Below are 20636 nucleotides of genomic sequence, written 5' to 3'. Positions count from 1 at the left end.
AGAAGTCCACGAAGAAAAGTGGCGCAAATGATGTTTTGTCTGCACTGACAATTTGCAGTGGTCATGTGTTTTTTCGCATTCATCTTGCTTACCAGAGAGAAGACAGGTGGCTCGTATCACACTACGCTCTTAAGCCAATCCTATTGCGAAATCAATTATCTGTGCAAGATGGGCGAATAATAACGCTTCTTGCTATTGGTTAGCTTCATTTCCTCGTCGTCCAATCAAACGTGGATTCTTTTTATTTTGGTGTTTTTTCCAGAACTGTCCACTCTAGCTTGCTGATTTGCTGTATGTGGTTATAAAACTCGTCGTATTCGCGCCTGAATTTTCGCAATAACTGGTAAATATATAATTATTGAGGGTAATAAACTTTTTTCCCCTCGCCGTCTCTGAAAATAATCACATGCGATGTCTGGTCATGGTCATGGGCATGGACACGGTCACGGCTGCTGTGAACACGAACATGAGCCCGCTGAACGGGGCCTGGAATACGGACTGTACAGGCGCATCGATTTAGAGAAGCTTCAGTGCCTGAATGAAAGCCGAGAAGGTGACGGGAAGCTGGTGTTCAAGCCTTGGGATCAAAGAAGAGATCGTGAAAAGGTATCTACCTGACTAGGCATTAAAGTGTTGCACTTAAGTGGTCTTGATACTGCAAGCTAGCTAGGTTAACTACTTAAAGTTAAGTTTTCATGGCCTGGCCCTGTCTCAGTTCATGAAGCGCTTAGTAATGTGCTAGTGGTTAAGTTGAAATCAGGTGTTGTAAAGCAAGGAAAACCATGAACTTGGCAGTGCTGTTCCTCTTCTGGATTTGAGACGAAAGAAGTCTGGATTAAGAATGAGGCTCTGGCATAATTTGACTTCTTCTCTTAATCACCTCCGTTACGTCCCCCCCACCCCCCGAATTGTGTAGGTTAGGTTGCTAAGGAATATGTTTGTCGGTTCCTCTCAGGAAAATTAACACTTCCTTACGCTTGTTGGTTTTAAAAAAACGTTACCATAATTTCAGATAATGCTCACTGACTTGTGTTAAAGGCTAAAGCACTTTTCTACCGCCTTCTGGATAAAAGGTGTCTGCTAAATGCCTTAAATTGTAAATATTAAGGGGAAAACGTCATATGACGTTTTGCCATTAACAGTTGAGTAGCGTTCATACTGTGCACAGCAACGCAATATATAACATGCAATATTCGGGTTAATTAATCCACTTGACTGTGTTTCTTTCCTTTCTTCAGTGTGTGGAGAGCGATGCTGATGAGGAGCTTCTGTTCAATATCCCGTAAGACTGTGTGGTCCTTCTCTATTTATCCTGCATTCACATGGCTTATGTTCGCTACATGGCGACCATTATCTGTCTTCCTCTTTTGTCCTTCATTTTTCTTCTCTTGTTGGTTTTGGCAGGTTTACCGGAAGTGTGAAACTGAAGGGGATTATAATCTCTGGGGAGAACGATGAGTCCCACCCAGCTGAAATGAGACTGTAAACAAACTATTAATGCGATTTGTTTCTTATCAGCCAGTGACTATATATAACATTTTAGTTTTAATATCCATGTGCAGATACAAGAATATACCCCATATGTCATTTGATGATACAAGCCGAGAGCCAGAACAAGCATTTCGTCTTAACAAGGATCCGTCAGCTGAACTTGAGTATCCAACTAAGTGAGTGTTCTGTATGTGGATATCCATATATTGTGTGGTGACCAATACTGAGTGTTTATCAATTTTTTGTGTGTATAGGATCACCCGATTTTCTAACGTGCAGCACCTGTCTGTTCATATTCCTCGAAACTTTGGAGGAGATTCCACTTGTATCTACTACATTGGGCTTCGGGGAGAGTACACTGAGGTGAGGGTCTGTGACTGGAAGCTCGGGATGTCTTGGTGAAGGAATTTATCAAAGTATGGTAATCCTCAATTGTTCCATTCAAAAAGAATATGTACCAAAAATGAGAGATTTACCATACCTTTGGCATAAATATTGCAGCAGTATATCTTATAAAATTGAATCAACTGTTAAAGATTTTCAGGTGTAAATCATGTTGGTTTCTTAACCCCAGGCCTCATCTTCCAACAGAGTTGGCAATATCATTTACCCCCCCCTTTTTTTTTTTTTTTTTTTTTTTTTTTTTTTTTTTTGGATCATTGAAAAATTTTTCAAAAACTTTTCTTTATGGGATTTTCTAAGAATAAGATTCAGAGGCATAGTCACTCACTAGACATCAAATATAGAGACGTACTTAATGCCACTGTATTGAGTCCCAGCAGTGCGGAGGCAATCTTGGGTAAAAGTCCATGGATGTTGCAAATGTCCGCTTTCCCTTGTCGAGAGACTGGTCTGTAGATCAGCTGAGTCGCTACACTCCTGACTTGACATGCGAGTGCAGAGCAGGTGTGTAACCAGTTAATTTAAAAAGTGTGTTTTCCACCTGCTTGACTAAATAAAACCTCAGCATAATTCCTTCCTGCACAGTTTGAAAATCATGTGCACAAATGGGATGAATTTTATGCAGATTATTTTTCTTAACTTGTTAAAATATTCTTAACAGAGCACCATTTTTTTGGACGTGTAATGTGTGGCATTATGCACTTGTAAGGCAGTTGTAGAGAAAGCAGCTGCAGAATGCTTTTTACATGCACCTGTACAAGCACATGAAGACAACAAAGGCCAGGTCTTTGAAAGCAGTGAGTGGGTATGAAATGACTAATGTGTTTTACTGACTAATGGGAAAATTAATTGATGGATTTACACCTTTTGTACTATGCTTAATATGTAGTCATCTGTTCTGTCTTTTGTCTCCCAGGCTCATAGACATGAAGTGACGATCTGCAACTATGAAGCAGCAGCAAATCCAGCAGATCACAAAGTTGAAAATATTACTCCACAAACACAATTTATATCGTGATATCAGATTGAGCTTCCTGTGTGAAAAAAAGGTCTAAATGGTTTTTCACTTTAGAGATGCAAGAGATGTTGATTATGGAGACTTGTTCAGATGAAAAAATGTGCCAATAAATGTTCAGTTAAAAACATGTTTGTCGTCTTTGAATTAAGGCAGAGACCTTTTAGTGTAAGCCATATAACCTCTATTAAAATGGGAAAATAATGTATCTAAAATGAACTTCAAAGGGTTCAATTGAAACAAGCAATGGCATCTGCCAAACATTTTAGATTGGCGCAAATACTAGTGTTTCCCATTTAAGAATTCACGTAGATGGTAACTTTACTACGAGGTGTTATATTTGATTAGTGTGGGTTTGCTCATTATTTAAACATGATTTTTTATCGTTTTAAACGCCAAACAATGACAACGTAGATAAAACATCAGAGTTGTATAAAGGTCTTTGTTATAAATATAAAGTATTCGTTTATTTGTTACAAAGGTGAAGGCTATGAAATATTGACATACAGAATAATGTTTTTCCGCAAAAGTGATGAATGAGGGTGCGCTAAAGATGACGCCACGCCAAGTATTCCCGCCCTCTCCGGTAGAATCAGCGGAAGTTCCGTTGTAACCTGGGATAGCAAGCGGTAAGTGTCTGAATTTATAGTATTGGGCCGATGTTTGTAATTCTATGTTATTTTTTTCTTCGCCGGGAACAGGAAGAATGTTAGTCCCGGTTACATCATCTTAATCAGTTTTAGAGGTAGCAATCTGTTGCTAAGGAATGACAATGGAGGCCCGGTATAAGATAGCTAATGCAGTACTAAAGTGGGAGCGGATTTAGCTAGACAATACAGATAGCTAGATAGATTAGCTACCTCGCTAGCTACATGAACGAAGCTGTCTATGATCATTGTGAGACTAGGTAGCTACATAGCTAACGCTATTTTGTTGACCAGGATTAAAATTACGATCTGAAATAATCCATCGGATTTGCATATGTATCTGATATGGTGAATTCCAGTACCCGTTTGAAATTCTCCCTGTTGTTTTCTATGTCCACCCCCCTGTTCCCCACAGTTTGAATAGCAAATGAAAGTAGGTTCTAAACATGGGATAATTTTCGGATACGCTTCAGCAGCCATTGCGCTTAGCTGGTGTTAATAGTGAGAAATATGGCATATTGTTTTTCTGGTGTCAGGTGTCCAGTGTAGTGGCGGCCGCGGTGGTGCGTGCCCTTTGCTCGCATCACTCCAGCTCATGAATTCATATTATTTGTAATGCGATATTTGGACTGTCCATCAGGTTGTAACCATTCGGTTGCTCACTAGTATTGTTCCTTCTTGTTTTTCTACATTGAAAGTTCCGTAGTTTTATTTCAGTTTCAGTTATGAATTCACTTGTTTGGGATTATATGGCAGGTGCTTTGACCTCTGCACGGTTGGCTTTGATGAGATTCTTGTTTGGTTTGCTGTTTCTGCTAAGGAAAGTGAACTCATAACAGGGTTTGGTGAAATGCAATTCAGATGGAATCGCGTGATCCACTGAAGCTGCTCAGAGATGTTTGTGTTTCTTTAGTCAGTTTTTAGCCTACTGTATTTGGCATTAATATCACTTGTTCACTAACATTAGTATTAGATAAAATAAGTAAGATCATTTTTATTTATTTATTTGTTTATTTATTTATTTTTTACATCTAGTAAAGATTTACTTTTGCTTGCTTAACATAATTTTATCTGGACTAATAGGTCAACAATTTTAACTAGTCTAGGTCATGTCCTATGTTACACTTTAATCTCTGGGCCTTTGTGTTTTTCCTTTTTAATTACTAGCAATTTACTGAGTGTTGTATTTCTCTTTGTATACGGTTACCGTAAATTTTGTTTATGGTAATTATGATGCCAATAATAATTTAGGCAGTTCTCTTAATGGTTAATGAATTCCAGTACAGCCAAATGTGTACAGTATGCCAATGTAAATGTTCTGGAATGTCACAATACTTGGTATCTTGTGGTACTGACAAGGTTTTGACACTTTTTTTTCCCCTGTTGAAAGCACCTCTTACTGTGTATGTGTGGCAACAACATGTCTGTGCCGCTGCTTGCCGAGGCTGTGACGGTGTCTGGGACACAGAAGGAGACAGCTGCGGTGAGAGGCCGGGGTGGGGAGGGGAGGGAGGCAAACATGGTGTCCACCCCAGTGACACTAAATGAATAACTTTTGATTGTTCAACTTAGTGTGAAATGTTTTCTCAGAATAGAATGGATGCTTAGCAGTGGAACGTTTGTGTGCTTTTTCCCCTTGAGCAAGAAAGTTTTATTTATTTATTTATTTGTTTGTTTGTTTATTTGCTTTTACATTGAACATGTTTTCACATTCATTAGCCTGTAGAAGTAGTGCAAGACTGTTTAAAGTAATTTTTTGTTCAGCACCATTTTCAGGTTTGCCCTTAAAATGCAGCAGATATATAAGGAACCCTGATTTAGAGAAAATGATCAGAGTAGAGAACACCCAAGGTATTTTTACTGTTAAAGAATGTATGAATTTTAGAATTCATTCTGTTCTTTTACTACAGGTCATCTTTCTCCATGGCCTGGGTGACACAGGGTAAGTCCTGATCCCTGAATGCATAACAAAGTGAAATACATATAAAATGGGCAGTCTGAGCAATTTGAATGCTTTCAAACAGTATTTATGTAGGCATCATGTTTGTCCTGACATTGTCAGTAATTAATTAACTTATAATGGTTAATGTTTTCCCAGTGAGGTATTTTGAGTTAAGCTTTACTCAGTGAAATTAATCTTACCTTTTGATCTTTCAAATACAAATTTCACACTTTTATTTAATTGTTAATTATTATTCTTAATAGACATATGTTGATAACATTTTTAAATCTTGTAATCTTGTTTTGTTAAGTTAGTTTAGTCTTTAGGTTGTTGCATAATATATGACATATTTTACATTTATGTCCCATTTCCTTTATTATAACCCTGTTTGCATCCTTGTCCAGTCATGGCTGGGCTGATGCAATGACATCTATTAGGCTGCCATATGTCAAGTACATCTGTCCACATGCGTAAGTACCTGAATTAATTGCTGTGGGATCCAGAATTACTGAGGACTTTGATAATGCTAAAATATGCAAAATAATCAGCACACAGTGTGCTTTCAAACTTACTGAAATTATATTTATTGTCTTAAGAAAGACATTTTCTGACCTACCTATTTTCCAGTTTCATTAGGCTAATTAAAGAACATATATTTTAAGCATATTTAATATTTCCTATTTAAAGAAGTAACACTTAATGTTTATTTAAAAATAACAACTGATGAATGGTTGTTGATCTTCACTGAACACATAATTCATACAAAAACCACATTATAAATTAAAGTCACAACAAACAATGCATTTAACAGATAAGTTAACGCATTTGCCACCTGTGGTGAGGAAGACTGTAAGCCTATATAGTCCAGTCCTGTGTAGACATTAAAGGAAAATGCTTTGTGCTTATATCTTTGTCATGAAATACTGGAGACAAATGTGTGACACATTTTGGCACTTGAATGATATTCATTAATTGATTGATTCATTCATTCTTACAGACCCAGAATCCCTGTAACCCTCAATATGAAAATGACCATGCCCTCATGGTAAGACCTTGCATATGTTTAAATGTGCTAAAATAGTTGAGCTTTTCCTTTATATATAGGATGTAGAGGCAGTAATGGTAATTTTACCCTTGTTTCCATGAGGTTTGACCTGATGGGTTTGAGTCCAGACTCTCCAGAGGATGAAGCAGGGATTAAGAAAGCAGCAGAGAACAGTAAGTTAGAGTGTAAAAACTTAAAGTAGAAGCTCTTGCTTTATATGGGCCAGTTTCCTTGACACTGTTTAAGAGGACAGCCAAGAATCTCTGCCCTTGACTGGCAGAGTTGGCTTGGTCTGAAATAACACGCTCATGCTACTGTAGCTACAGCACTATAGTAAAGGAAGGCTTTGTCAGATACTGACTACTTTAAAGTGGGAGAAGTTGTTCATAAATATACTTAGAGGAAACAACCAGTTATCTTTGGATTGACTTAGATTATCTTAGTAAAGTACTGTGTTTTTAAGTCATATAATGTCTGGACTGTATCCACTGTTAATATAAGATAGAAATGTTGATATACAATGATAAATTACTGTATCAGAAGAACTTACTTTTCCACTCTTTTATAGTCAAGGCCATTATTGACCATGAGGCAAAAAATGGGATACCGGCTAATCGTGTCATACTCGGTGGATTCTCTCAGGTCAGACAAATACCTGTCCTCCAAAGTACTTCCCTTGGAGTACTTCGCTAAAATGAGCATTTATTAGGTTAAATGTACCCTCTGGCAGTTCAACTTGCCTGAACTTTTAACGTCTTGAGTTTTTTGCATGTTGTGCGCTCACAGCTGGCTACATTTGCTTCTCTAGAGCCCTGCTCATATGTTATTTCACTATTATGCAACAGAACCTGTTTGTCTTTTCACTTCCAGGGTGGCGCGCTCTCCCTCTACACTGCTCTTACCTGTCAGCAGCAGCTAGCAGGTGTGGTTGCGCTAAGCTGTTGGTTACCGCTTCACAAGACCTTCCCGCAGGTATGGGTTTACATATTGTGTGGTGTGCATACATGTGACACTGTGACATGTTGTCCTTTGGTTTTTCTTCTTGATTCTGTTATTTCTAGGATCTTTTGCTACATTCACATCAAAGGTGTCAAACCCATTTTTCCCTCCTTCACAAAATCAGATTTGTACCATGGCAGCCAATAACAAAGGCATACAAAACATATTTGAGCTTTACAATCTGTTCTCAAATGCTTCATTTAGGCAAGCAGTCAAAAAAGAAACAAAATTCTTTCCACAAGATCTAAGCAATTATTGCATCAAATTTAAGCAGATGTTAAGCAGAATGGCTTCATTTTGTGCCATTTTCTTATATGGACATGGTTATATAAGCAGTTGATTAAATCCATAGTGTTCTTAAATCCATTATTCCAGTGAGGTGAAGTGGAGCAAGTCTGATTAGTACATTTCCTCCTTGCTGTCTAAATGTGACCTTAATACACACTAAGGGAGACATGGAGTGGGTGAGTTCACATGTTGTTGCTTCACTAGGCAGCAAGTGGCAGTGCAAACAAGGACATACCTATACTGCAGTGTCATGGGGACATGGACCCAATGATCCCAGTGCAGTTTGGGGCCATGACCGCAGAGAAGCTAAAGACCATAGTGACCCCACAGAAACTTACCTTTCGTACCTACCCAGGCCTCATGCACAGCTCCTGCCCTCAGGTGAGTTTTATCAAATGGTGTGGACTTGCGCCATGCACCATGTAACCAAACGGCTTGTCTTGACTTTTAGAAGATGAAACATTCAGGCTCAATTTTATTTTAAATTAATTTATGAATATCCTGTATCTGGCCCACAAAATTTTCCATATGGCTGTTGGGTGAATAGTAATTGCAGTTTAAAGGGTTCTCCTCTAAGCTGATCAGGGCTGTCTTAGATATTGAAATTATCATCTAGTCAGTTGAAATTCATAAACTCTAAGCTGTCATACATAGTCCTTGTTGTCAGTCAGAATATGTGGCTTTCTGACAACTACTTTAGGTTGTAGTGTTTGGGGGTGAGGTTTCCTTTATCAGAGTTTAGAATCACTGTACTGTTAATACTGAGTGTAGTAATGTACTGGATGTCAGTTAATGTACTGGATATCTGTAGTGTTAATACTAAATACTGTTCCTGATCTGATTTGTAGGAGATGTCTGCTGTGAAGGAATTCATTGAGAAGCAGTTGCCCCGAATCTGACCTCACTGTTGTCCTTAAACACCGACCTCTCACCTCTGGCCAACCATTCTCTCACAGGAAACAGCCATGAGCATCCCCAACACACATACAGTCACAAAAACACGCACACAGAGGCATGAACATCTATCTGTACATACTGTGAAGATGGCAGCGCATTCTTAAATTGGTGTCTCATGCCTACGTTTGTAAATTCATACACACGTTATGGACAGTCACTTCCAATGTACTACCACCACCATATTTGGGAGAATCGCATATTTACAATACATTTCCATTAGCATTTACGTGGCACACCATTTCCTCACACATTAAACCTCTTTCCTCACTTCCCTTGCCAACTCCCCTCTGTGAGAGGCAGTACAGGCATCATTCTGATACACTTCTCATTAGCACTCAGTGAAAGCTTCCCGCTGTTTCCTGCCACACCCAGGAGAGTGCAGCTCTGGCAGGCCTGTGGTGCTGGAGGTGCATCAGAACCTGTAACTGGTGCCGTCTGGGGTGACTCATGCCACACTGCTCTGCATGCTGCTCTCACAGTCCCTGGATGCAGGGAATGTTTGGGGGAGTGCCATGCTTTATTCTGGCCTCTCAGGGGTGCTCTTGCTTACGTTTAAATCTTGTTTTGGACTAGATATAACTGAAATTAAAGCAAACAAAACTGCTGAAAATAAATCAAATGAATAAACCATTTAAGTTTTCCACCATGTTTTGTTCTTCAAAACCAGTTATTGGTTTTTTTAGACTGATCACAAGGAAATTCATTTGGTTACAAAGGCTGCTTACAATGGTATCATATTTACTAAGAGTTTGTGCTAAGAAGTGTGTGTGTGCGTGTGTGTGTGTGTATGCATGTATGTATGTATATATATATGTATATATATATATATATATATAGATATAGATATAGATATAGAGATATAGAGATATAGATAGATAGATACTTGGTTTATGGTAGATATAGATACAGTAGTGTGTAGCATAGTAATAATTTTAAGTGATTTTATAAGAAAACATTCAGCTATGCTGAATTTTTAGAATGCACATAAATTGTTACATGTCGATGTGTCACTCCAGGCGGCATCCATTCAGAACCCTGTGTTTAGAAAACCCAAAATACAGCCACAAAGTTTGCTTATGTTTACACCACATGATAAATCAGTGTATTAAAACTGCAGTTAGAGATTTACACAGCCCACAGAAACCATTAACTGTGGCTCTATAGGTTCAGCATTTCAGCACTCACACCTCTAACTAAAAATTGTTTGTTGTGTTCTGAATCTCTAATTGTGGCTTTAAGGTTTTTACAATTTTATTTTGAAGGGGGGTTCCTTAATTTTGTTTTATTTACATAAATAGCATAGATTTAAAAGGTGAAAGGTCAGGGTTACAGGGTTAAACTGCATCGCTAATGCCAGACATGTCAAGTACATGTTTGCACCTTTAAAACAAAAGAACACTTTAAATAAAAGAAACCTTACTAGGATCCTTGATTAACTATATACATTGGAAAAGGACGAACTCATTTTACACACTTGGTTGATCTCTATTCCATGATTGCTTGTTATATATGTTTGACCATTTTAACTCTTTTAAATGAAATCTATATCAACAGATTTGAAAAGACATGAATGTTACTTCTAGCTTACTTTATGGAGGCTTCACGCTGCAATATTTCAGTATTACTTTATTGTATGACCTTTTCCCCCAGAGCCCTGTCCCTTTGGCTTTAACGGCCTCACTGGCAAATCTTTCCTTAGTACGACCTTTTTAATAACTACAATTATTTAACTTAATTGTTAGTTTCAGACGTGTTTAACGTCTCAAGGCTTGAATGTTGTGTGAATGTAGGGTATCGGGCTTAGCCTGTGGTGAGCAGAAACTATGGTTGTAACAGTGATCTTATCAAAGTGTATTTTATCTGAGCTGGTTTTTGTCAGTGGTTGATATTTTATCATTTATGCTATTTTTCAAAAATAATTATGTTGTGTTCTGTCATCTATGTCTGTTAATTTGATTGCGGCGTGCTGAGGGACAGTTGGTTCTTCGTTACTTTTCCTAGGATACCTGTATGTGGAATAAATGAAAAATGCAGCTATGTAATGGTCTTGTTTTTTTCCTCTTCAGTTATTGCAGTATACTGAATGTACAGTGGGATTTGTACTGTTTGAGATGACTCTATACTTGGCTTAGCCTGTGCAAGTCCAAATCTGTAAGTGTAGCACTAGGGGATTTACAACAATGTGAAGGCACTGACCTTCTGTGGAATTCAAGTAGATAATGCTCATGTTTATCTTCATGCTAAAACTATTCTGCCATTAACAGCAGAAGAGACTCTGCTCTACTTTTAATGTCAAACCTTTCCAGCATACTCCACAAGAATGCTAAGTAGGATTCTGCAGTGAACAGCATTCAGTGAAAGGGATGCATGTGCCATGGTCCCGGCAGATAATATTTTAAAATCTTTTCTAACCAAATGTCTTAGATGTGATTAATATCATTAATTTAAAGCACTTTTTTGCTGACTAATTATGTGCTGTGACTGCCTCATGAAAATGATCACAAATATTATTCATTAGTGGAGTAATGAGTGGATGTGTAAAAGAAAAACTGACTACATAATGGATTATCAGTTAGTATGGGTGGGAGAAATGAAACCCAGCCGTAGTGTCCTTTGCTCTCATTCAGCTGCAGCAATGTTCACTGAATCCAAATAGCACAAAGCCTCACTGAAGGTTTGTTAGAAGTGCACAGCAAATGAGCCATCAAGGCAATAAAGTGGGATTCATACTATGTGGGAGAGGGATGTGGAAAGGCTTTTTGTTATTTTCCCTCTAGCCTAAGTTAAAACACACAATAACCGATTATTAATAAGACGTCAAACAGAGAGCCATAACATTTGACACATGTGACAGCAAAGCAAGGCCCGAGACATCTTGCCTGCTGCACGGCTTTTGAAATAGTTAGTTGTAACAGCGTCCGTATTACAATACGAACGGGAGGCGGTAGTATTAAGCGTTGCAGTGCTTAATCTGTCCAAAAGGCTACAGAAGAAGAAGCCCACTAACCTATGAAATAAGAGTCAGGTTCCTTCAAACGTAAGTGTCGGTCAGTGTACGCTGCACGGTATTACGGCGTTGTGAAACACGCAGTATACAACACAGTCATCTAGCCTGCGCATAGTATATTAAGCATCTCTGACATTAGACCTATTAGTATTTGTGTGTCTGTGGTAGCTTTACAGGTTTTACAGTAGGGTATGTCAGACTGCGCGGGGACTAAGATTGCTAAGTAGCCTACTTCAAGATATTTAGCGTTTGTCTGGTAGATGTATTGTGTTTGATTAGGCTGATAATTATTATTTTTAAATAAAGATAAACTATCTAGCTAGGTACTGTCTAGTCAAGCGGTGATGTAAGTTCTGATGAGATGGAGCTAACTCCACTCAGGTGTGCACTGGTTTATCTATCAAGCTCATTTGATGCTGCTCTCCGTTGATTGATTTACTTCTGAGGAGTTACGTTACATGCTAGCTTTGACGAAACCCAAGAAGGTTGTTGAAATTAAGGTTTACTTATGTCTTCCTTATTTTTTATCAATCAGTGATACGAAGCAACAAATCCTACCACCAAACTCGTGATCTATTGGAACTTGTGTAAGGGTGAAAATTAAGGGTATGTTATTATTCCAAATGATGGAATAGTGTATTGAAATCAAATGCCTTTATATTAAATGTATGAATTAATATGCATTATGTTCAGTTTTTAAATTTTGTAAACTTGACTCATCCTTGATAGTAGCTTACAAGTTATGCTGATATGAATCTGATTCTGGAAAGGTCCCCAATAAGCTATGTAAAACACTAAAAGTCATGTAAAACACTAAAAGTGTCCTACCTTCTTGGGAGGATGTCTTTTAAAAAGTCTGTTATGGTGTGGATTGCATCCAAAATCTGCCTGCATTTTGTCTTTTTTTTTAGTTCTAAGTTTTTGTGTGGTTTTGTGTTTTTGTACCATTTGTGTTCTTTTGGTGTATGCTGTATTTCATGTAACAGGCTGACACAAAGATTTTTTCAGTGCCTAATTTAGGTTTGTGTGATCTGTGCTGTGGTAGAGTCTATGTACTGCTGCATGCAGGTTATATTTTTAAATTATATACAAGTGTTCAAAGTGAGCATTTTAAATACATTCTGTAGTGTAATGAGAGGACAGGATGTACAGCCACAAGGAAAAGACTGCAAATAAAAAGACAGCAAAGGCTAAACCTTGGCACAAAGTCATTATGGTTTTATTTTATAAATGATGCTGTGTAAAATGAATGCTAGTGAAATGCTGCCAGTGGTATGTGTGGGTTTATTGGTACTTCTAGAAGGGTATTGCTGAGCATGGTTATGGGACTGTCATTGTGTTTTTGTCATGTTCATGTGAACACTGGAAATTTAGCCTAAATTTCTTTCAGTTGAAGATACTCGTCAGGGTTTTTTTTTGTTTTTGCTTAGAAGTTTTATAGTGGTGAATAATCTGCAACATTTTTTTTTTTCTGCCTGATGTTGCTTTTTCCAAAAGTGAGAAATTAACATGAGGAGCCGCAAGAATGGCATATGGAATTACATCAAATTGAACCCAGAGGGTGGAGCTAGTCTCCCTGTATGCCAAGGATGCAGAGTTGATGCATTTGACTGTACTATATTATTTTACAAAAAGGTAGGTTGGGTCTTGCTAAGGTGCTTAGCATTGTAATAGCATTTCTGCGTAAACTTTGGAAGATTGAGGACCAGTTGTGCTGCTGCATTCTGGACAAGTTGTAGAGGTCTTATGGCTCTTAGAGGAAGACCAGCAAGTAGGGAGTTGCGGTAGTCTAGCTCTGAGATCACGAGAAACTGCACAAGCACCTGGGTAGCTTCCTGTGAGAGAAAAGGCTGAATCCTTCGTACGTTACAAAGGAGAATTCTGCAAGACCGGGTTAGATTAGAAACATGAGTTGAGAATGACAGCTGGTTGTCCAAAGTTACGCCCAGGCTACGTGCAGCTTCGGATGGTGATAACAGTGAGTTTTCGCAGGACACTGGGGTTACATCATGTTTATATTAGGTCAGAAATCATAGACTTTTGCAAATGTAGGAATGATCGCTGATTAACCTGTGTCTGAAAGAGCCTGCCAGGTTCAGAGTCACAGTCAGTTGGTTAAGAAAGCTTAATGGGTAGTTGCCACATTTCAGTATAGCCTGTATGTTGAGGCAAAGCAGTTTAAAGTTAAATTAAGATATTAGCCTGTTCCATCTGTCTAAGCTGCGGTCTCCTTAATGATGAAGTAATGCTGCTTTTGTGTTATATGCAAAATATTCTATTGCACATTCTTACATATGTGACTTAACTTCTTTTTTTATGGGCTGTGTTTTACTAAAAAATGGCTGGCTGATACAGGACCAGAAGCACGTGCCAGTCCTCCCAAGCTGACCGCTGTGGAGAGAGTGTGGGCATGGGGTGCTCTGGGGTGACCCTATAGGCCTGGCTATGGGCAACACCTCCACCAACCTAAGTAAGACTTTGATCTTTATGTTAACATCTGTTTAAGCTCTGAGCCCTTCAGACTTACTCAGAAAGCAAAAAGGGCGTTTAAGAAAACTTAAGACATTGCAGAGATTGTGGGGAATTACTGCTGTTTGGAGTTACATTAACTAATAAACTCCCAGTGCCAGCACTTAAACCCTGGTTTCCTGGAACAAAGTCCTTTGTACAGAACAAAGCACTGAGTCATACAGAACAACCTCATGCTCAGTCGAGCGCTGAGCTCACTCCTGACCCTGAAGATGGTGCAAATTACCCCAAGATCTGGCCTGTTGTCTTTTGCTATCATTTTGGCCATGAAACATAGAGTGCCCTCACCTTGGCAGTGGAGGGTCCAGCTGTGATCTGTGTTAATGTGCTTATGATGCTTCCTGATACACTCTTGCACACAATCTTCGGATGTGGCTGCTCAGTCTTCTGATTATCTCAAGTGCCCTGTGTTGCCTGGTTTGGTTACTGTCTGAGTATTGATCCCTTACTAGTGCCAAGGTTGAAGTTCATAAGTGATATTTTTACTGTGCAGTAATAATGACTCATATACCTCCCATTCCAACAAAAAAAATCTAGTTTTTACCTTCTAAAGCCAGGTCAATTTGAAACAGGTCTCACTAAGCATATCAAAGCTTATATGTAAAGTCATGCTGTGGTTCGCAGCAGTTTAGTTAGAGGTCGTTTTTTCATACATCACAAACTTGCTTTCTTTTGGCTCTGACTTTCAGGGCTTAATCCATTTCTGCCCCCTCCTTGCAGAACAGGAAGGACCTGCAGGTGGGCAACCCGAACAATCGCAATGTGCGGGACAAGACCTTGCAGCATGTACTGTGCATGGGCCCTCATATAGTGATGGGTGAGGGAGCCCTACAGCCACGCCTTACATGGCTACACTAGGATATGCATCACTGTGACGACTGCCTGCGGATGATGCAGTGGTGGACTGGCACCAGGCTGGAGCAGAGTGATTACAAGAGTGCTGACGTCAATGCCAATGACAGCAGCAAGAGCACCTTGCTGCATTACGCTGCCATGGCCGACATGAAGAGCTGCGTGGAGGTGAAAACGCTTTGGTGGGTTAGACCAAGAAAGCAGAGCGACACAACGTAGACATGACACTGTAATGTGATCTTCACTGCTACATGTCATGACTGCGAGTACCTTGTGATATTTCAAAATCACGTTGTTGAAAACTTGATGTGACATGAATGTTACATGTGAGGTGTCCGCCTGTGGAGTGTTATCATGTTTTCTTTACTTTAGCATCATATAGTCTCACATTAAGGAACCTTTGACTTAGGAGTCATAGTGGGATTCAGTGCCCTATCACGTTTCCAAAATTATTGTTGGCTGGGTGGCCAAGACTAACAAAAGCAAGGACACAGTGTCATCTTGGAGAAGTACCAATATGACACAGTACCATTGTAGCTTTCCCAGTAGCACCACCTAGAGGAGAATACTGCTTTCTAATGAGAGAGTTAAAATTCCATTCAGTGAGGTGTTTTTCATCAAAAAAGGTTTCCATTTACCATAAAATGCATTGATCATACCTGTGTTGCTGAGGTTTGGTGAGGAGCAAAGCAGACTTATTTGTGGAGAATGAGGACCATCTGACCCTGTGTGACTGCACTGAGAGGCAACATTATAAGGAGCTGGCTCTCAGTCTGGAGTCTCAGACGGTGTTCTCCCAGGACCCTGCTGGGGACCGCTGAGAGGTGCGCATCGCTTATAATACTTCCCCCCCTCCTTTTTTGTTTCTTTTTATCCATCCATCCATCCATCCATCCATCCATCCATCCATTCATTTTTGGAAAAACCTCAAAAGCATTTATTCTGGGCAGTTACGTTTGCACTATTCCCAGAAATGCTTCAACCATTTGAGGACCAACTGGTGGTATATTTCAAATATCTTGGCAAAACTAGAAACAGACAGAAAGGGAGAGATGAGAGGAATTTCAAATATGTTGGCAGAGCTAACATTTATTTTGTTTGTGTGTGTATGTGTGTGTGCGTGCATTTTTATTAGCTCTGTTGGTGCTGTCACCTGCAGATATTGCTTCTTTATGTAAAGTAGGCAGGGTAATTTTCTGCTCCCTGATGTGGCAGTGAAAGGTTCATTCACATTAAGTGGAGAGCTGCCTAACTTCTGCTGGTAGTGGCTGCTGCACATTGATAGTAGTATAGTGTTTGTGACCCAGTGTAGTCAGTATTTTAGATTTTCATTAAACTCATTAGGTTCTTTCTCTGATTATTTCTCACCTTTCTGTCAGAGTGAGTGAGTAATATGGTAACCCTTACATTCAGTCGTTCACTCACTGTGTATGTGTGTGTGTGTGTGTGTGTGTGTGTGTGTTTCTCTCCCTGTCTCTTTCTCTATTCCACTCTAGCTGTATGAGGAGCTGAAGCTTCAGGATCTGTGGCATATGAAGAACATGCTGATCATGGAGACAACAGACATGCTCCAGACCCCTCTTTTCTGGGCTGAGGCACCTGCGTGCTCATGGTATGGCTTCTGCTATTTAAGGGATGGGTTTTTTCAATGTTGGCTTTATATACCAAATTCCTTGAATGTCAATATTAAATAGGACCTAATTGTAGATGATCATGTTTGTTATATTGAGATTTTGGCAATGTGACTTATGTTATTAAAACACACTTTAAAGCAAGTTCATGAACAAAAAACTAACAAGGCTTTTTTAAAATTTTGGGCCAGGTTTTTAAATGTGAAAATCCAGGAGGGGAAGGCTCATAATATCTTGATTGCTCTTAGCTAGTTCCAATAGACATAATTGAGAGCGTGGTCTCGAGGGAGATGGATAAATGGTACCCGCAATTTGACATTAAGGTACGAGTTATTTCTGCAACAAAGAACTTTTGACATAAGAAAGAAACCACTTTGTCTCTTGGTGCCTTTAATTTACCATGGTCTTTCATACGAGATGTTCCACATACATGTTGAGTTTGTATGATTGTTTTTTTTTTTTTTTTTTTTTTACTTCAACCTTCCCTTGCTTAGATGAAGTGCATGATATATGATTTTGTGATGGTTTGAATAAGCCATTTTCTTTTCCATTTGTAGGCTTTTATGGAGAACAACCCAGCCATCCACTGGTGCCACGTGGCAAAGTGTGAGAGAGCGGTTCGCCTTTGTAGGCGTAGCCTGGCTGCCTTCAACCTGCTGGGATTTATGCACCTCTCCACTCCCACTGTGGACTGTTCAATCTTTTCTGCTGGTGGGGATCTCAGCTACAAGGATTCCCATTGCCATTTCCTTTGACATTTTAGTCTCTCTTAGTTGTTGATTTGTCTTTGCGTGAGGTTTTTTTAACATGAGTGGGCCACAAGGTCCCATTGAGTGTCTAAAGATGCTGAAGAGTCACTCAGTACTGGGAGGGAGAGAACACAGGGAAAGCCGAGAGTTTGAGACCAGCAGCAGGTACTGCAGATAACACCATCAACAAAGAAAGAAAACAAAAGATTAATTTCTGTCCAATTATTTGTAATTATATTAATTCACCACATTCACAAGAAAAATATCATTCACATTTTCTCTGTATTTGTCCATCGGTTTTTACACAATGTTATCAGGACTTCATGGTTCCATTTCATCATTTTATTAAACTGAAGAAATTTCATCTTAGCAAGTCTCAGATTATGAGCCATTTCAGTCAATTGTACATGAATCCTCTTATAATTAAGTCCACTTCCATATGATTTACTACTTAGGTTAAGTTCTTTACTATTCCTTAGAGTGATGCACTAAAATTACACTTCTTGGCCAAAAAGAAGCCAAAATTCACAACATTTGAAAACCAAGAAAATTGAAATTGAAAACCAAGTGCCATTTTTAAAATTAATTTTCCTTTTTTGTACTAGACTTTTGTATGAGTTTGATTTATTTTTAAAAAATAAATATTTGAATTGTATTGCTATTAATTTGAGAAACACATGGTCAGTCTGTTCAAAGGTCTATTGATCTGTTTACTTTTAAGGAACTGCATCACACTCAGACATGATGATTGAATGCATCAGTGCTTTTTACCACCATTTCTAATTGTCATTATAATTGAAACTGAGGATAACTTTTTTGTTCAAAATCTTTGACAGTTTTACTCTTTCATCTGAAAGCTTTTTTTCTTGCATTCAGTGGGCTGATATTTCAGTGTATCCATAACTGTCTTTGGTAGATCAACTGCATGTGTGCTGTGCTGTGCTGTGAGCTATAACTATATTAGAAGTTATTGTTAAGACATGCACTATTGTCTGCTTATTACATGTCATCAGTTTGCTTTGGCATGTCTTTATTACAATGCAACCGAAATCATGTGTCTGTTGGATGCAATGTCTCTGACAGCAAAAGTGTGGATGGATTTAATATTTATATTTCTTGTGGCATAATGCTTTTTCTTTTGACCCTTGCTAGTTTAGCAGTAAATTTTTAGTAGAGACAAAGATTTTCCTTTCCTTTATAGTAGATAATAAACAATTCTGTTTTTATATCTATTCATGAATATAAAGTGTTACGGAATATAGATTACAAAGGCTGTAACTACAGGCTATTGGCATCTCTAAATATAGCATTTAAAACAGTTATATAGTATATAAATACTACTTTTAACCACTATTTATACCTTGGATTTTAATATTATGTTCCATATAGAGTCAGGTATGTGACCCCTAACATTTGAGGCAAGTGGTAGTCTGATGCGCATCATGCATGTCTGTCTTCTTGGTGCAGGATTACACTGAGTTTCAGTACAGATGTAGGCACGCTCAGCCTACATGGTCTCCATAGCAACATGCCTGAACCAAGTGACCCCAACAGCAGTACCTTAGTTATGCTTAGAGGATTTCAGTTGGTGCCAAACAAAATGATTCCCCTAGTTCTGTGACAATTAAAGTTTGTGTTGTATGTTCATAGACTCTCAGGAAGGTAATGGTTCAATGAGTGTCACCATAGTGAGTTTACCTTCTGCATTTTTATCGGAATATTTCTAATTTAACTTCAGCAGCTATGACTGAAGTTCTCTTAACTTTTCACATTATATCTCAATGCTATTTAATATTTTTTGAGTAGTGCTGTTGAGAGTGGGCCATTCCAGTCAGACTTTGTGATAAATAAAATGACAATCTCTTAACCACTAGTATTAAGCTCAAAATATGTGACAACTTATGTTTTATATCATGCTTATTTTTTTCATGCTTATTTAACAAGTTGTATTGAACTAGATTTTGAACTAGTTTTCTGTTTTCAGCCAAGAATAACACCTAGAGTGCATGTAATGGTAAGCTCTGTTTCTGTGTAGGCAATTGATTCTCTGGATGAGGATGATCTGAACACCTTGCTGACTATTCAGCTGTCCCTGCAGGAGTGTGGACTAGCCTTGGACTCAGAGCCTCAGCATGTGCTTAGTAATGAGACCTCCCTAGAGTCCATTGGCTCATCTCTGTCTTCTAGATCAGAGCCTCTTGTCCACCCTGTGGACTGTCCCTGCTCCTCACTCAGCAGCTCTGGGCTCTTGGAGCTGGATGACAGCTTCATGAGGCTGGGCACCATCACTAGCCAGTATGCTCCCACTGACATAGACTCCAACACTGATGCCCCAGGTTTGGTCGCCTTTGCTAATGCCAACCTGCTTGGAAACATCATGGCCTGGCATGACATGAACCCTCAGTGTTGTGTTGATCCCATCTGCGTCTGCAGATATCAGCCCCTGTGCACCCCCCCATCTCTGATGAGGTACAGGAACTTCTTTAGCTCCAGAAGGGGGAGATCGAAGTGGTAAAACCTGACCAGAAATACCACTCTTTGATTAAAAAGACTGAGGAGCTGGAGAGACCCAGACTGATGGAAGTGGAATGCAGACAGTTCAGACATGGAAGAGGTTTGCTGCTGTGTAGAGCACGGCAGCTCTGCTCCTCATAAGACCAACTGTGATCTCCAGCCAGCTGATCCCGCTGTAGAAAGGGAGGAACAGGAGGACCTGGTCTGATTAATGCAAATTCAGCTCTGTGACCTGAGGGCTTGTAATATGGACCAACTCTACATTTAAAGGATCAACTACTGCATCAACCAGAGAAAGCTTCAAGGCGAGGAGTGTGAGCTCTCTCTCTTTTATATATATATATATTTGTTTAGTGTTATTTATAGTTTCAAATTCATATTTTATATTAAGTCATTCATGTAATGAATTGGAAATTGTTGTTCAAATAAATTTCTGATATGTCATAAATCCTTTTAAAAGCATTTTGTATCTTCATAGACAAACCCCATCAGGATTAGGTTATTGCTTGGATTTATTTTATGGTAGATAGGTAGGCTTATGATGGATTATACTCTGCAAAGCAAAGAG

At 38.9% G+C, this 20636-nt stretch overlaps 3 protein-coding genes across 3 annotated transcripts; all 3 read left to right on the top strand.

Annotated features, from left to right (window-relative positions):
• The first annotated feature begins 242 nt into the window (after positions 1-242).
• Positions 243-3038, top strand: pithd1 (PITH (C-terminal proteasome-interacting domain of thioredoxin-like) domain containing 1). Its single transcript, XM_027011655.3, has 6 exons — positions 243-606; positions 1239-1282; positions 1405-1482; positions 1563-1667; positions 1746-1854; positions 2810-3038. Exons 1-6 carry the CDS (start codon positions 412-414, stop codon positions 2909-2911), a joined length of 633 nt encoding a protein of 210 aa, XP_026867456.1. The 5' UTR covers positions 243-411; the 3' UTR covers positions 2912-3038.
• A 398-nt stretch (positions 3039-3436) lies between these two features.
• On the top strand, positions 3437-9416 carry lypla2 (lysophospholipase 2). Its single transcript, XM_027011652.3, has 10 exons — positions 3437-3537; positions 4946-5038; positions 5466-5497; positions 5902-5967; positions 6495-6542; positions 6645-6715; positions 7111-7184; positions 7413-7514; positions 8034-8210; positions 8678-9416. The coding sequence occupies exons 2-10, from the start codon at positions 4961-4963 to the stop codon at positions 8726-8728; spliced, it is 699 nt and encodes a 232-aa protein (XP_026867453.1). The 5' UTR covers positions 3437-3537; positions 4946-4960; the 3' UTR covers positions 8729-9416.
• Positions 9417-17095: 7679 nt separating this feature from the next.
• Positions 17096-20496, top strand: ankib1a (ankyrin repeat and IBR domain containing 1a). The gene is given in 6 exon segments (XM_081706205.1): positions 17096-17128; positions 17363-17491; positions 19590-19957; positions 19959-20001; positions 20003-20145; positions 20147-20496. Coding segments are annotated over 6 exon segments (846 nt in total). The 3' UTR covers positions 20277-20496.
• The last annotated feature ends 140 nt before the right edge of the window (positions 20497-20636 follow it).

Source organism: Electrophorus electricus, chromosome 2, assembly GCF_041902795.1.
Source record: "Electrophorus electricus isolate QZ-2024a chromosome 2, ASM4190279v1, whole genome shotgun sequence".
Classification (NCBI taxonomy): domain Eukaryota; kingdom Metazoa; phylum Chordata; class Actinopteri; order Gymnotiformes; family Gymnotidae; genus Electrophorus; species Electrophorus electricus.
The sequence above is the reverse complement of the archived record's forward strand: the minus strand, read 5'-3'. Positions and strand labels throughout refer to the sequence as shown.

What these genes read in the sequence shown, in the direction of transcription:
- lypla2 (XM_027011652.3), top strand. Translation starts at nt 4,961, where the DNA reads ATGTGTGGCAACAACATGTCTGTGCCGCTGCTTGCCGAGGCTGTGACG. An exon ending in CACAGAAGGAGACAGCTGCG is followed by an intron (nt 5,039 to 5,465) that starts GTGAGAGGCCGG and finishes CTTTTACTACAG; the next exon opens with GTCATCTTTCTCCATGGCCT. An exon ending in AAAATGACCATGCCCTCATG is followed by an intron (nt 6,543 to 6,644) that starts GTAAGACCTTGC and finishes TGTTTCCATGAG; the next exon opens with GTTTGACCTGATGGGTTTGA.
- pithd1 (XM_027011655.3), top strand. Translation starts at nt 412, where the DNA reads ATGTCTGGTCATGGTCATGGGCATGGACACGGTCACGGCTGCTGTGAA. An exon ending in GAACTTGAGTATCCAACTAA is followed by an intron (nt 1,668 to 1,745) that starts GTGAGTGTTCTG and finishes TTGTGTGTATAG; the next exon opens with GATCACCCGATTTTCTAACG. An exon ending in TTCGGGGAGAGTACACTGAG is followed by an intron (nt 1,855 to 2,809) that starts GTGAGGGTCTGT and finishes TTTGTCTCCCAG; the next exon opens with GCTCATAGACATGAAGTGAC.